Source organism: Lissotriton vulgaris, chromosome 2_2 (assembly GCF_964263255.1).
Source record: "Lissotriton vulgaris chromosome 2_2, aLisVul1.2, whole genome shotgun sequence".
NCBI classification, from domain to species: Eukaryota; Metazoa; Chordata; class Amphibia; order Caudata; family Salamandridae; genus Lissotriton; species Lissotriton vulgaris.
The window spans coordinates 78,275,055-78,292,659 of NC_141688.1; the positions used below are offsets into that span (position 1 = coordinate 78,275,055).

Sequence of the window (17,605 nt, forward strand, 5' to 3'; positions counted from 1 at the left end):
CCATATAAGAAGCTTGTATCTTGTTTTTTGAATAAATGTTTTTCACATTTTATTTGGAGAGAGCCTCAATCACAACTTCTAATGTAGGTTAGAAGTCCTGGCAGATGAGGCGTGAAAACGGCCTTTCAGCATTTAACATCTCTACAGCTAGGAACAAGTATTCTTGGCACCAACCTATGCTCAAATTACTAGATTCAGCTGAAGCATTTGACACGTTGAACCATGTGAGTGGTCCACACTCTGCAGCGATAACCAGATTCCTAGCCAACTGTTGGATGTCATTTTTAACTTTGCCTAGTGAGCAGAAATGGCATGTGATTGATGTGGCCATTTGTCTCTAGACTCCGACCAGAGAAGAGAGGGGTGCCATGCGGTATCCCACTGTCAGTGAACCCGCTCCCATCCCATGGCCTTTATGACCACTTTTATGTAGAACACAGATTTATCTGATAAATAGGAGTGTACAGAAGGGTTTTGTGGGTGTCATCAACTAGCGGTTTAGCATGCGAGTGGCAACGGTTTAAATCCAAATGTGGCAAAATGTGAGGTATTTCGGTCTTCGTTTTTGCTATGTGCTAAATCGACTGCTGCACCTTTCAGGTCAACTAATACCTCTTCCATTCAGCAATAATTTGCCAACAATTAAATTGTGGAAGTACTCTTGGTACGCTGTTTGGTACAGTGATGTTTTTTATGCATGTTTTAATATCTACACCAGTAAAACCAAAAAATTAGGACAATAGCCTTGAACAGTTGAGTCCGATTCAACCAACAGTACATACATGCAAAACATTATGGAAGTACAAACGCTCCTTGAGATGGATGATGATTTGGATAAAACCCCTACAGTTAGTAGTGTTATGGCAGACTTGGGAATAGAGAGCAACATCTACACAGATAGTGGCCTTAGAAACAAATCTACTTTCTCTCCAATAACATCTTCTGATACACTTAGACTGTTTTTATAAAACAGTCACGGATGAATTGTACAAACTTGAAGATAAAACCCTTGGTCGACCCTTAGGATTTAAAGACAATCTTAATGCAAGTGAAAGAAATGCTTTGAAAAATCTTAAAGCTAGAAAGAATATAATAATAAAAGAGGCGGACAAGGGGGGAAATATAGTTATGCTTGACGTTGAGGACTATATTGGAGAGATAAATCGACAGCTATGTGATACAAGCTCTTATATCAAAGTAGGGTCTAATCCCATGAATTCCATTATAACAAATCTTGGTAAAAAACTTAAATACTGGCATAGTGAAGGTTTACTATCAGATCTGGAACTAAAATATCTTAATGTTCCCAACCCAAAAGCTGCCTATATATATGTATTACCAAAGATACACAAATGCATTACATCTCCACCAGGCAGACCCATCATTTCTGGGATTGGAGGACCAATAGAGAAAATCTCGGAGTTCATTGACATTACATTACAACCGATCGTACGAAATATTCCTTCATTTTTGGAAGATACGAAGGACCTTCTTTGTAAACTTGAAGATCTAGAATGGGTACCGACTTTTAAATTAGTAACACTAGATGTATGCGCCTTGTATACCAGTATACCCTTGGAAAAGGGTATGGATGCCCTCACGTATTATTTATCTAAGAGGGACGCCACACTTTATGATCACACTACTATGATCATTGACTTAACTAGGTTTGCCCTAAATAATAACTTTTTTAAACATATGGATGATTGGTACCAACAACACTCAGGCGTAGCTATGGGGGCTAAATTTTCCCCATCCTTTGCAAACATTTATATGGGGTTCTTCGAAGAACACCATATCTGGAGGAAAGGTCCCCCCACCCTAACGGAACACATTGTCTACTGGGGTAGATTTATCGATGATGTTTTTATGATTTGGGCAGGAGGAGATGATCTATTGAATGAACTCATGAGTTATCTAAATGATAATGAATATAATCTCACCTTTACCTCGGAATCTAGTACCAAAAGTATATCTTTTTTGGACGTTACGTTATTTATATCAGATACCAGAATTGAATCCAAACTATACAGAAAGAGTACTTCTTGCAACTCAGTTCTCCATGCGAGTAGCGCACACCCAGCTTCACAAATAGGAGCCATCCCGTATGGAGAAATGACTAGATTGCGACGAAATTGCAGTACTGAGGATGACTTTGCTATGGAGATAAATATTCTAAAGAATAGGTTTCTTATGAGAGGCTATGACAATAAAATATTAGAATCAGCACATAAGAAGATTCAGAAGGTTTCCAGAGAAACCACGCTAAAAAGGAGACAAAGACTCTAACAAAGAGGCTAATAATAAACTGGCACTGATAACCCAATATAATGCTAATAGTACTCAAATTTACAATGCCATCAGAAAACACTGGCATTTGCTCCAACTAGACAAAGATCTTGAAACCTATGTTGGTAATAAACCTCGGGTTATATACAAAAAGGGCAGAACCCTTAAGAATATACTGAGTCCCTCCATTATCAAGAACCCGGGCCACAACAATGAAATGATTGATGGCATCAAAAAATGGATGCCTATCAAACCGTGTGGATCGTACAAATGTACCCTATGTAACATGTGCCAATTTGCGTTGGATAAAAAAAAGACCTTCTCCTACAATACCAAGCAAGTATACCATATAAATCATTTCATCAATTGCAACTCAAAACTGGTGGTTTATTGTATTATTTGTTATTGTGGTTTGATTTACGTTGGGAGTACAATTGGCCCACTAAAAGAACGATTACAGGAACATGTTAGAGCTATCCGTAACAACAATGACAAATATCCCTTAGCAGCTCATTACAATAAAGAGCATGCAGATTGTGAGGTACTTGGAATCCATTTTCATGGAATAGACATGATCAAACCGGATCCAAGAGGGGGAGATAACACTTTGGCTCTTCGTAAGCTTAAGTCGAAATGGTTGATCAAACTCCGTGCAGTTGATCAGGGACTGAATACTGATAGAGAACTTCATGTGTTTCTGAATGAGAAATGAAAGTATGTATGCTAATGAAGAGCTATTCAACACTTTTTATATTGACCATAGTCATAATGATACAGTGACTTTCTTTCAAGTGTTTGATCTCAATGAATTCTGTTTATTTATTGGGTTCTGTATTCTCATGTAATTTGATGGGCATTGTTGGTTTGTTATATATTATCTATGCATCCCAATGTTTATAAAGTTATATATGAGGTGTTTTTAAATTCTTGAATGAATAGATCATAATCACTACACACACCCCTTTTGTATAGAAATACTCGTTCTGATATGGGGTTGCTAGCACTCTCAGTATCACGATACATACATTGGGGTTTATCAGACATCTACTACAAGATGTCTACTACTATTGTATGCTCAATGAAGTTTTTGATGTAATCACTAGTTCATTAGGTTGGACACACACGAATAATAGACATCCTTCGGGGACAAATAATATCAAATAGCATCAATAGAATGTTTGACATTCAAGACTTGATTGTTTTCTGAAATGTAGAGCTACTTGTATGATTCGTTTCACCGATGTTTATTTAATACATATATCGAGATATTTGATTTGGGTGGCTCGCAGTTACTTTATTAATATGTTCGGAGATATCTTATCCCTTAATTCATGACTTCTAGGACATGGAAGGACAATATTACCTTCTGAATAACATTATAATATGGCCGCCACATTTCCCATTAGAAATCCGAGATTTGGGATTCGTCTCGTCATGTGACCCACACGTGGTCTTTGGGCCTTAGCCACGCCCCCTGTGCTCTGTTTAAAAATTGGCGCGAGACAATGTCACTAGTAGCTGGCTTCGGTGAAGGTGCTAGGGTGACGCCACGACGTATGAGGTATGTTTATATGGGCTCTTGTCTACTCGGGGTAATCTTGGGTAAAATAACAGTTATTTCGATCTACTTCCCACTTATTCAGAACTTTGCAGCGAGTACACACCCTACCGGGTTGTTTGTACTGATTAGCGCAAATGATTTTTACTGCTCGGCGCCTGCTTACGGATTCCTAAGTATTCTCGCTATAATGAGAAACTTGCCCCCATTGAGATTTTATTCTCGCTGTACCTAGAACCATGAGGGTTTATTTATTCGTGCCTCTTTGGTTTGTGAAATGATGCGATGGGCTAGGGTACTAACGTGTGCTGATGCGGACTAATCAGCGCAGATGGTTCTCTACTGCTCGGCGCCTGTTTGCGGACTCCAAAGTGTTCTCGCTATAACGAGAAACTTGTCCCCTTCGGGATTTCATTTTCGCTGCACTTAGAACCAGGAGGGTTTGTTTACTCGTGCCGCGTTGGTTTGTTTAATGATGCGATGTGCTAGGGTACAGATGTAAACTGATCTGCACTTGCGTGATTATGGAACTTGATATACTTGCATCCCATTATACATCCGGATGTACTTGTTATTATGATTACAGTTTAGTGTCGTTTGCTACAAATATACGACTGAAATAATCCTTCGCAGTTGGCAGAATCGGGACGCTTGTTTTTGTTTCTGTCCACTATTCTATCTCTTTAGTGACTTATCATGGTCAACATAAAATTCAAGAATTCTGAATCAACCTTCAAGAAATATGACGGGTCATTAACTAAGTAAGTAGTTTCATATGGTGATTTTGTGTTTGTGCCACCTTATAGTATTACTATGAGTTAGGCTATAGGTTTATTCTTCCGAACACAGGACCTCTCTTACTCACTTATCATACGATAAGGTTGAACAGCATATTTATATTTCCCTAAATATGTACCAATATTATAATATTTAATCAAGGTTCTTATGTGTTTCCTTGCCAGAACCTATTTACCGATAAAGCATGTAAGGTTTCACGATTAAAGAATCATCATGGTCTAGTTATATGCCAATAAGATTCTACTGAGCCTGATATTATCTAATTCTGTGCCAATATCCTTAGGTTTTTTCTTCTTAAAATATTCTTGACCACTGCTCTGGATGCCAGCACATACCCTTTATGATTATACACCGGTGACTCGGATCGTGAAGACTGTGGACTCACTATACATTGTCCTTAAGTATGTCTTCAATTTCGATTATGTCGTTTTAAAACTGAGATTTTAGTTGAAATCCCGATCTAATTGGATATCACTGGTATTCTCAAACATTTTCAGGATTGATCTTACTGATGTGATCGTAGAACTTGGATTTATCCACTTCTCCTTATAACAAGACCGTGATGCTTAATACCAGTGCACCATTTCCGTCTTCTTGGGTATGTTTATGAACAGGTGTTTGCTTGTTTTAATTTGGTAGATAGAATCAAACGCTACAGAGAGATAATACGGACAACCAAGGTGGGCTTTGAGTCCTTGCTTTCCAGATTCTCTTGATAACATGACTGTCTCTTACCAGTTAATTCTCATAAATCTAGACAATCACAAGGGACCTTGTTTATGATATGGCTCAATAGAATATGGGCACACAAGGTTACTCAAATGTGTTAATGACTATAATAGGATACATGATGATAACCATGGAATATTAACCATTTGTACTATATCAATACAAGAAGGATATTCCTAGAAATATGACTATTGATATGTTTTTTCTGCTTTTGTGGTTTCTCTGTAAGGTGGGATACACCCTTAGACAATGTATGTTTGTGTTAGGCTTCTATGTATATATTTCTGTTCGTGATATTGTATATGTATTCTGTATATTGTGTAAATATTGATTTTAGTCTTTTCTATAATTCCAGCCTTGAAAAAGTCTCCATAGAGACGAAACACGTGTCGGCAGGACAAGCTGGAAATAATTTTAATGAATATAAAATAAAAGATTTGAAGTCTAACGCTTGGCTCTGGATCCGTACTTTGGAAATCCTTTTCCTATCAATGAATTGTATTTTACAAAATTGTGATTAGTACTTGGACCATTATACATCCTGTGAGGGTGCATGATCAATGCATGTTTTCTCTTTTGTTATTCAACAGTACATACATGGGCGATCCAGCATATCAAATCCACCCTTTGTAAATGCCTTAAAATACCACTTTGTCTTCATCCCATCACTTTGTCTTCATCCCATCTCCTCAAGCTCATCAGTAAAGAAGTAAGTGAGGTGTGGATTCAATGGAAGGAAACTATGCCAAGACAGAGTACTGTAGGACAGTGGACAACAGAGTGATAATCAGGGATGATGGCGTTTGGTACTGCTTGAACGCCCATGAAGAATTAAGACGTCTTTCACAATAGCTAGTTTAAGCAGGATAGGAATGCTCATGAACTTAAGATGCAACTTTGAGGTCAGAAAGTCGAATCCAATCAGGTCCAAGTCAATACTCTGTCCTTCAGAGGTTGATGTAGAGTACGTATAAGCTGAAATTTATCAATAAATTAACATAACTAGAAGTTGGAGACAATCATTAGCAAGCAATACTTGCACACAAATGATTAGAAGGGTGTTGGAGCAAAAGATTGAGTTAAATTGTTCTTGGGGGTTTGGGGACAGAATGGATTTTCCTTAAATAAAAAAAAAAAAACACTTATGGAGATTGGCTCCAAGGGATTCTTTCAGTTCATCGAACAGTAGGTGTACAATTTGGTTGAGATTGGCCCGATATTTTAATAGAGGTTGTTAGAACTGGGGGCCTCTAGATGGCAGAGGTAGGTACCACTGTCCAAATAAGGACCCTTGCTTCTAGTCAGGGTAAGTAGCAAGCACTCTGCAGATAACCAGTGCTAACCCCCTTGGCAGCTTGGCACGAGCAGTCAGGCTTATCGAAGGCAAAGTGCAAAGTATTTGTACCAACACCCACAGTAACAGTGAGAACACCACAAACTGACTCCACAACAGTAAGGTATTTAATCTAAACTACACAAGATCAAAACAACAAAAATCCACAGTTCAAGAATATTGTTTCAAAAGGGTTGTTCAGGTTGCGTTAAAATAATCTACAGTTACATCAAGGTTTTAGTCAACAGTACCTTTAGATGCGACAAAAGTTCCAAGTGAAAGCTGCAGCGTTGAAAAGCAAATGATGCATCACTCCTGAGACCCTGGGGAGGTGATGCGACAACCCCGCTGGACGCAGCAGGCGTGTTGTGGTGACTCCAGTCTGTACGGGGAGGGATGAGATACCTTGCGTGGATTCCGGTGCACAGGTTTCGGTGGAAGCGGCTTGCAAAAGGTAAGATGCGACGATCTCCGGTGCCGCGATGATGCGTGGCTCAGCGTCGATCTACTCTCGCGGCCCCTCTATGTGATGGCTCTGCGACGGCTCTCGCAGCAACGTGATGCGGTCTGCATGCAAGCAGTGCGACGATCTCACGCAGCGATGGTATCTCCCTGCACCAGACTGGTGCATCCCGCAAACTAAGGATGCGACGACGCTGGCAGCGGCAACAGGCGCTGCGACGATCTCGGCCTTCATAGCGGCGGGAATTTCCTTACACTGACGGGGATGCGCACCGCAAGCGATCGAGGTGTTAAAACTTGCAGAAAGTCTTTAAAATCTTGGTTTCCAGCTTCCCAACACAGGTACAACTTCCAGAGGCAACACAACCAACTGGCCCAAACACTCTAGGAAGGACAGAACTCTCTCAGTAGAGTTCAGGAAAGCTGGGGGTGAAGTCCTTTTGTTCCTGGTACTTTTTAACAGGGAGCCAGCTCTTCTACAGGCCCTTGGAGATTCCTTCAAGCAAGGGGACACAGCACAAAGCAAAGACCTTCCCCTCCCCTTGGCATCAAAGCAATTGCAGGTCAGCCCAGCAAAGCAACTGCAGGACAGTCTTCCTTCTTCAGTCTTCCAGCTTTATCCTTGTCAGAGGTTCCTTCTTGATTCCAGGATGATCTAATTTTCTGTAGTCAGGGGCCCTGTACTTATACCCCTAAAAGTCTTTGTTCCCTTTGTGCAGGAGGGCTCTGAGCCCGGTCTGAACCAGTTATGGGTGTTCCTTGAGCACTTTGTTTTTCTGGCCTCTCCTTTCCTTTCAGAGAGAGGGGCACAGTCGTCAGCCGCCCAGCAGGAGGTGGAGCCAGCATTGTGGAAGGCAGGAACAGCCCTTTTCAGGCCCAGGTGCTACCCGCTTCCACCACTCTAGATGCAGATGGAGCTATTCAACCCAGGGATGGCCAACTCAGCCTCTGGGAGCCACCCAGCCCCTGCCACTCACAAACCAGACAGTCAATTCACAAACAGGCCAAGGAACACAAAAGTCAGACAAGAGAACAGCAACTTTCTAAAATTGCTGTTCTCAAACACAGGATTTAAAAACCACCTTTCCTAATAGATCGGTTATTAAATTCGGAGTTCAGGGATACCAGACTTTCATGTCCTACCTTGCTCCTGTAGGAATATATGCTGGTAGCCACTGTAGCCAGCATTCCCAATGATAACCTATGGGCAAGGTAGCCTCACAATAGTGAAAAACGAAAATGGCTGTCATTCACTACCAGAGCATGTCACCTGCACTAGTACATGCTCTACCTTTCACATACACTGCACCCTGCCCAAGGGGGTACCTTGGGCCTTCCATAGGGGTGACCAATGTGCACAAAAAGGGGAGGGTAAGGCTTGGCAAGTGGGGACACTGACAAGGAGGACATGGCAGTTCACAGACTGCACACAGACACTGCGGTGGCTGGCCTGAGACACCATTTTAGGGCTACTCATGTTGGTGGCACAATCAGTGCTGCAGGCCCACTTGTAGCATTTGTATCACCAGCCCTGGCACACTCACTGAACTTTACTAGGGACTTCTAGGCGATACAAATATGCCAATCATGGATAACCAATTACAATCGCAATTTACACTTGCACTTTGACACTGATCAGAAGTGGTACAAAAGGGGGTGGTGATGGACGGAGCATCTATTCTATCTGTTCCCATGAGGCACAGGGTCAGACTGATTTGCATATAGCCATGTCTGAACTGGGGTGGCAGAGTGGGCTAAAGAACGGTGATGGATTAAACCCAGATCTTTTGACTGGGTGTGAGTGTTTGATTGATTCAGATGCTCCGTCCATCACCACCCCCTTTTGTACCACTGATCAGAAGTGGCAAAGTGCCCAAAGCATCTAAACCAGCAAAAACTAAATCCAGCACAGCGTCAAAAATACAGGAGGTAGAGGCAAAAAGACAGGGGAAACCACATCAAAGATGCCAGGTCTAACAGAGATATCTACAAAGAATGTGCCAATATTCTTGGTTTAGTTTAAATGTAGATTATTAAAGACTTTGCATGTCATACTTTACAGAAAAACAGGAAAACTCGCTTGATTTGAAAGGAATCCGGATGGCAGAAGCAATGGTACAGGGAAAGATATGTATAAAGAAATCTAGTCATGTTAGACCCTGACAAAGAGTCCTTGTCAGCAAGACTTAATCTGAGTGACAAGACTATTGAAATCCGATATTTTAGCGAACCGACTACAAATGCTAGGCACTAGACTGACAACTCAGATGCTTGGATTAGTAGGACACAGAAGGCAGACTTTCTATCATAAATTTGGGAATAGGTTATAAGTTGCAATATTAGGAAACAATTATTTTTTTGGGCCAGTGGTTCAGCAGTGAGCGACACTGCAGTAGATACCAGCAGTTTGAATTGAGAACAGAATTCAGACTTGCCTCTTGAGGGTCAACCATGAAGTGGTCCTTTCAAGAATTGACCATATTTAACGAGGAAGTGGCAACTCAATCTCTGTGACAGCATTCATAAGCACTCAAACCAAGCTCACATGACAAATTCATTTCGAACAAAAGTGAAAATGAAGGAGACATGCACACTAGGCGAAAAATCAATCATGGGATATGGTTAATGTGCATTATTATTCATACTTCTGCAATAAGGTATACATATCTCCCTATGGTGGAGAATGTACTGTACGATGTTACAGATACACTACATGTTGCATGACAAAGTTTCCATTCCATTACTAAATTAGCTAATTAAAAGTACTAAAAATATTCCAAAAGCTACTCACGGTGAGCTGCACCTCCCTGGCCAGTGTCATGTAGAGCGAGGAGGACTGGTTCTGAAGATCTAGGGTGTACTCGATCCCTGTGAGGCGACACTGCAGAGGGATAACAGTAGGCAGCAATGGTGGGGGAGGAGTGCCTGGAGTCTGCTTTAATTCAGTACTTGGCCTTGGTAGTGAATCGCTGGTATTTGCCAGTAGCGTAATGTTAAAATTAAGATGCGTATGATTGAGAGGAATGTTCATTTTAGTCGACCATTGTGCTGCATTAGTAAATTTCTTGCTCACAGGGACTTGTGGTGCAAGTGAAGCCTCAGTGACCAATGATCTCGGCAAGAATGCTGTAGAGAGGACCTGTGATCTTGCAGACTTTGGGTGCCTGGAGGTCTTCTCTAGACTGAAATTCAAGGGTTCTTTACGAGTACTTAAATTCACCCGCGTTGACTTTTTGGGACGGGTAGGTCTTGAAGGGCTCATGCTTGCATCAAGTAACCTGCGGGTGCTTGCTGTTGGTATTCGTAATGAGGCTCTAACACCACTTTGACTGGACTGAAGCACGGTAGAGTTTGGCTGAAGAAATAGCAAAGTGACTGGGCTCTGTGTGCTGGAATAGACTATAGTAGATGTTGGATGCGGAGGGATGGGTACAGTGCTGTGGCTAGAGGTCGCCATTGCAGTGTGGTTGAAGCCAATTTTATCACTTTGGAATTCGAGGTCATCCCTTGCACTCACTGGGCTTTGCAATAAAGTGGACTCTGTAGAGTCATATAGAGTTGTCTGCTCGAAACCAGTGGAAATATTTTCCTTAGGTGTGTGGTAGAGAGAAGTCACACTGGTAAACGTGGCAGGATTTCGCTGATGGAAGTTAGTAGAATAGTTGGTTTTATAAGTGCTGTAAAGAAATGTCCAAATTGTGTTATCCATATCAGTGGTCTTCTGTAAAGTCGAGGAATTATTTCTCATAACTGTGCTGTAAGGGGAAGTAACAATACTAGGACTTGTTTTCTGGTGGGAGCTGTGAGGGGTTGTCCGTGGATAGCCTGCAATGCTGTGAGGAGAGCTATTTGCCCCTTTAGCGGGGGTCCTAGCAACAATTGATATTGAGCCTATCCTTGCACTAGGTAACTGGGACCCAGTGGGAATATGCATGTTTAGAGCTGCTCCAGAAGCAGTACTTGAAGTGTACCACCCATCATATAAATGATGATCACCAAGAGTTTTAATTGTCTGCACATTTGCTGTATTCAGACTCTCGTTAAAACTTAATATGCCAGTAGGTGATATTCCTAGAGAGGAAACCGCAGCATTGGAGGATGTAGGAAAACCATGTTTCGTGGCTCGAGTGGTGACAGTGGAATTAGTTACTGGACTGTGTGATCCATAGACTTTAATTTCACTATGTTTTGCAGAAAGACTTGGGTCACTCGCCAATGATGGGCTTACTTGAATGGAAGAGGATGTGTAGTAGCCTGAACTTGTAGGCATAGTGGCAGCCTCATTAGCGAGGTTCAGGGAGGAATGGTTTTGTACACTGTCCGGCAAAGAAGAGACTGCAGAAATGCTACTTCTAGACTGTTCAATGACAGAGTTATAGGGGAATACACTACCAGAAGGAACCCTACCGATAACAGTGTAGAATGGTGAAGTAAAACCATGTGTTAAGGGCATTGTTGAAAGACTAGACTTCCATTCAGTGGTTTTGACTCTTAGTGCTTTGGTTGATTGGATGCTAGTTAGATAGTTAGGTGCAGTTGATCTTTTAAACTCTTTTACAAATGAAGCCTGGGTCGGCCCTTCAGTAAATGGAATGATAAATGCACCTGAACTCAATAGGTGGGCAGCATCTGTAGGAGTGGTTGACAGGCTGTATGCGGTCAGCATCTCATGTGGTGTAGCATGCGAGAACTTTACACCATCCCTCTTGGAATTAAATACATTGTTTATTATTGCGAGTTCGGTAAGTGTGTCCTTTGTTAAAAGGCCAGCTCTGGCATCATCAAAGGTCACATAGGAGCTAAGGGTTGGGCCAACAGATGAAGCTCTAGCAGGCAAAAGGCCATTTGTTGAGGCTACTACCTTTGTTAGTGGTCTTCTAACACTACCATCATGACTGGTCACCCATTTAGGGAAGCTCTCACTTGAATATGGTTTAGTGTATGCAATAGAGCTTTCATGATAGACTGTGTATTGTGTAGGCAACGTCCTTTTGATGCGATTGTTTTTTGGGATAGCTCGAAGAAGTCGTTGATTTGCAAAAAATTGAATCACTGGGGAAGTATAAAACTGGGTTTTCCCAGTTGGCAGAATAGATGGAGTGTTCTCTCCTTTGCGCTGCTGAACTGTATCAGAGGTTTTAATTGTGGATTTTCTAATTGAAACAGACGTGAACGTACTTACGTTAACAGCTGGCGTTGCTACAGATTCATGTGGCAGTGGAAAGCGTTCAGTCTTCACTCTGTCATACATGGGATTCAAAGAGATTCTAGAGCCTAGAACAATAGTTTCACTGGTTGCCACATGTATGGCATTTGACAACTCTGGTAAAGAGGGTGAAGTGCCTTCAGAAGCAAGATAACTATTGCGCTTTGCAGCGAGAGAGGAATCATACGCGTGTGCAGTCCCTGCATTAGAGAAGTGAAATGAGCCTGTGGTAAGCGGCACAGTCAATCCTGCTGGGACACTATGGACTTGTTTAACTGGGGCCAATGGAGTTACAGCTATATTAAACCTTTGCTGTGAATTGTGTGGCACATTTCCTTGGGGTGAGTAAAACATGGGTGTGGCAGAAGGATCCCCAAATTCATTTATGACAGAAACACTAGAGTCTAGCCCAGAGTGAGGCGTTTCCAAACGTACTGTCAGGCTGCTAAGTGTGGTTCTCCCAGGGCTAAAGTTAACAGCACCAGCACTGGGGCCACTGGTTACCAAGTGAAGAGGATTACTTTTTCGGTCAATCGCCCAGTCTATATGTTCCTTTCCAGATGCTTCACTGATGGCAGAACTAGTAAAAGGGGGTATTCTGCTTTCTGCTGTTTCAGTTTTTACAACAGTGAGGTGATGAATGGGAGGATTTTTGCCTCCTGCTTTAGTTGAAACCTCAAGTGAATTTGGTGGATTAGATAAACTTAAATATGGCCCATTCTTGTAAGGGGTGTGTAAACTACGAGGGAGACTGTTGGAGCTCATAAAGTTAGAGAACTTATTTGTAGTGTGTGCAGTTCCCTTACTGACTGAAGCATTGTTTTTCTCTATGATGGGTCTAATGAAGGTTGAGCCAAATGAGGGGCCTGGCTGGTTATATTTAAAGCCATGGCCAGAGGTGCTATGTGACACAGTAGGATAATCCGATTGGCTATCTTCAATCATGACTCCTACTCCTAGTTTAGGGCGTTGTGTTGGGAGATGTCCTGAGCTTCCAACATTTGCATTAATATGTGCATCAGTGGTTACAGAAATGGAAGCGGCTGTTGGGCTAACCGCTGGGCTATAAGTAGATACCAAGAGTTGGTCAATGGAATTCGCCTCATTCGCCAGTAAATTTGAAGCTGGTGTGTGATTGTTTAAAGGACCTCCTACGAGTAGCACTCTGTCTGGCATGGTAGCATGTTCAAAAGGAGCTACAGTGGATACTCCAGTGCCTGACAATTTTGAATCTCTAGTCACTGGAAGAATGCCATGATCTGAGGCAGAAACATCAAAAGAGGATTTAGGTTCACCGGCAGATGCCAATGGAATGGGCAAAACTTTAGCAATGCCAGAAAGTGTGTGGGTCATTGCATCAGCCATTGATGAATGCAAAAGAGCAGCCCTTGCAGTAGATCCCAAGTCGATAGGGTTGCTCTCAATGTATCTCGATCTTGGAGGGCTTACTGTATCTGCAGTAACACGATACGCGTTTGTGGTTCTCTGCACAATAAATCCCGTTTTTGAAACCAAGCCAACACTTGCACTGGTGGCTGTAGAAAATGCAGTTCTAAAGTTGTAATCAGATTTTAATGTTTTTGGCTGTTTCATCGTGAACAGTGAACCAACATGTCTTTCGGAAACCTGTGGAGATGATGTGTTTGTGGTTGCGCTTTCCACTAGTGTAACTGCTTTTACGTTCTCCCCGCCAGTCTCCGTAATGGTCAGAGGTTTAACCAACAATGGCAGCGCTCGAATTCCAGCTTCTGGTCCAAAGGCAGAATCCTCTAAATTGCCCTTTGCAGGTGTTCCACTTCCAAAAGTTCCGTCTAGATGAACTGGTGGGTTTTGCTTTATCGAGGACTCCACATTCCCGACTGAAGATCTAAGCAAATTCTGAAAACTCTCCTCCCAGTCATCAAAGTTGAAACTATTTGAAGTATCGAGACTTTCTGAAACACCAGAGATCTTTTTCTCATCAACTGAAGATTGTGCAGGTAGTCGTTCTTCAACCCCAAAAAGATGATCAATCCAGTCTATTATATCACTGCGCATCACAGCCTCGTTTTGAGCAGGTGATGCCTCTAGCGGAGCCGACCTTTTTGATTGTAATTTCTTGCGGCGACCAGGGTGCTTCTCCACACCTTTGGAGGTTACCTTCATTTTCTGGTCTGACTGGTTCAAGGAGGCCAGAAGTGCTGAATAGTCAGTCAAAGGGGACATCACAGCGTGAGATGTTTCGCAATTAACACACAAGACTCGCCAGGGCTTCTTAAAGTCTATGTTGCTCAAATTAATTTTTGGGGATCTTTTTCGAAGCAAAAGTGCAGAGAGCTTATGAGTTTCCAATTTTGTTTTAAGGGGAGAATTTCGACACAAGAGTGGTACTAACTGCAAACACAGTGGAGAGGTTGTAGGCACACCACCTAAGGTAGTCCTCCAAAAACGGTAGGTTGGTGTGGGGGGTTCTTTTACATTAAGAGCTAATGAGCTGCCGAGGCAGCAGACAAAGACCAACAGAACATTGAATTGGGGTTTCCAGGTGGGGCACACAGAGTAAGCACCCAAGTCTGAATGAAGCCGCTTCGTGATCTGAGATGGAGATTCTCTCTCTACGTTATCAGCAGGCATTCTTTCGGGGTTTGCAAACTGGCACGTCACAGCAGAATCCATTTTTCAAACCAGCTGGAAAGAATGCAAAAAAAGAACTGATTAACAGACTGAATCCATCAAATGACCTTCATGGAAAGCATTAACGACTAAATTAGCAGTTACTAATTGAGGGTGCTCTTGCACAGATAGTACTCATACATTTCCACAAGTTTCATGGGAAAGCTTATTTGAAGGACAGAGTATACAGTGTATTGTCCAACAAACACTTAAAACTGGGACGGGAAAAGTGCTCTATGCAAACACAAGTTCCTACACCTTTACTTTCACATCAAAGACTCTTCAGTCATGTTTCTTCCTCTACACTTGGGATGGAGAGTGGTGTTAAGGTTTATCTCCATATTGGTAAGAGGCACTACAGGAAGTAACTTGAACTTACTGGGTAGAATCAGCTCAAATCTGCAGAGAACTATCAATATCTGCTAAACTCTTTTCCCATTTCTCTGTGATGTAGGTAAACTCTACAGAAACTACGAAAAAACATTAACTTTTCATAGTCTAATGTTCGAACTAATGAGCAAAATGCATCAAACGTCAAGCACAGAGCTTAATTTCAATGTTTCTTAATCAGCAGAACACAAGCAAATTTGAGGTAGGGCTTCTCCCTCCCTTATGCACAGTTCCCTTCAGCCAGCCTTTATGAATCTTGATCTGAAACTTCGAACTTCCGTTTCCAAGCAACATTTTTGTCCTAATGTTAGCATATTTACACCATCCTACCCCTTTCCTCCGCCTTTTTGCATGTGGTTTCTGCATTCAGTTACAGGAAAAAGTACTCACTGGGTGACAACTGTACTTGGGGTAGGCAGCCTTGCGGCTAAAACCCGCTGTGCAGGTGCCGACTGCTCAACATATCTTGCAAATTATTTGAACAGTTATTAAAACAAGCACTGGCAAAGTCAAGGAGTCTCGCCCATGTGAGAGCTATTGGTTTTGCCAATGTCTTAGCCATGTTATACAGGGGGACTGCTGTTCAGCATGGTTAAAACAGAGAGACACAGAGTAGTCGCTTGTAGTGGTGTAGAGTGGCATGGAGAGGAGTAGCATAGAGGAGTGGTGTAGAGGTGTACAGTTGTGGGTGTAACTAAAGTTTCGAAAGAAAAAGGTAGGGTGGAAGCACAAATAAGTAGTACTTACCAAAAAAACTAAATGTTTGTTGCAAAAAAAGACAAGTAAGAACACATACACTTGGTCTATTCTCCAGGGAGGAGCTAGCATAAGAAAGGAAGGGAAGCCCCCAGGAGGTTGCAAGTCCACTGAAAAGTAAACAGTACGTCTCATGGTCCAATGCATGGACAGTGTAGGCGAGATCAAAAAGTAATGGAGTCCTTAAATATATGGAAAGGTTAGGTTAGTAAGTGACACCATATCTGCCTTTTTAGTCACACTCATTTCTCCTTCCTATCTGGTTTACACTCCCATTCTGAAAATTCGAGACTGAAAATCTTTGAGCAGTTTTTCAAACTGTGAAAAATAAGCAAAATATTCAAAATTTGCAGGCAACGACTGAGAAGTTGGTATCCTGATCCTATCATATCCTGATATGATGTTCACTAGTCTAGTGAGCACCTTGCACCAGTCCAAACAACCCTTATGGTGATGGTTGTAAAGTCAACCTTATAGACCAGCTATCCTAGGGGTAGCATGGACAAAGCAGTCTTAGGCTAAACTCAAGAGTGCATGTGAAGCCAGCTGTTTTACCATATGTAACACCTTTAATACCAAATGAAAGGACACCACACAGGATATATATAAAATATATATGTTATTTAATTCTAGATAATCCCTCTGAACCCTTTATGAGGTCAGAGGCACAAGCACAATACAAGATACCCAATTAAAATACAATAAGTTGCACAAAATACAGTAGAGCCCTAGGGGCACGCTAAACCATATACTAAAATAGTGGTATAAGGACCACTACACGGAAAGTGAATAGACCTAGGGAATCGCTGGGGCTACGCTGTACTACCAAGAGTTAGGAAGCAGGAGGCCCACGGGATGCGTGTGCAGTGTATAAACACACACGCAAGTCACCATAGAGAATGAATGGGAACGTAAAAGATGGAAACTAGTTCTTTTAGGGCACTTCTGACTGGACTCTATGAAAGTTACTTGAAACCTAGACAGCTGGATAGTCAATATCCACAGGAGCACCGGAATACTCGTGTTACCTCACCAACAGGAAGCGGGTGCATAGGTGTCAAAGTGTGTCGGGTTTCGTCGCTGAATCCTATGGAGCCTTGAAGAAAGATGCTGCATGCAACCAGGAGAGAAGTGTCCGGTTGGATCCAAGGGCGGATCGAGGATGAAGAGGACCTGAAAGCAGAGGGGACAGAGTCTGGGTAACTAGCCAGTGACCAGGAAGGAACCAGGCGATGTTACGAAGCAAACCAGGAGTCCGACACGGACTGTCCCACGAAGGCTCTTGCTGTCGGCGGTGTCGGCTTCCAGATTGGAGTCAACAAGCCTTGGCAAAGGCAACCCATGCAGGAAACGAAGTTTGCTTCTCAATCAGACCAGCAAGGTCTGATGGGCTGCTTCTTTTGAGGGAAGCAAGGGCCAGTCTGGAGCAACC

General features: G+C 42.3%; 1 protein-coding gene across 1 annotated transcript in view; it reads right to left on the reverse strand.

The window, feature by feature from the left end:
- LOC147729032 (uncharacterized) overlaps nucleotides 1–15,031 on the reverse strand; it is a 325,523-nt gene extending 310,492 nt beyond the window's left edge. The window contains exon 1 of the mRNA XM_086959316.1: nucleotides 9,961–15,031. Within this exon, the coding sequence (XP_086815442.1) occupies nucleotides 9,961–15,030 (5,070 nt within the window). The 5' untranslated portion in view covers nucleotide 15,031. The remainder of the gene's footprint in view (nucleotides 1–9,960) is intronic.
- Nucleotides 15,032–17,605: the final 2,574 nt, after the last annotated feature.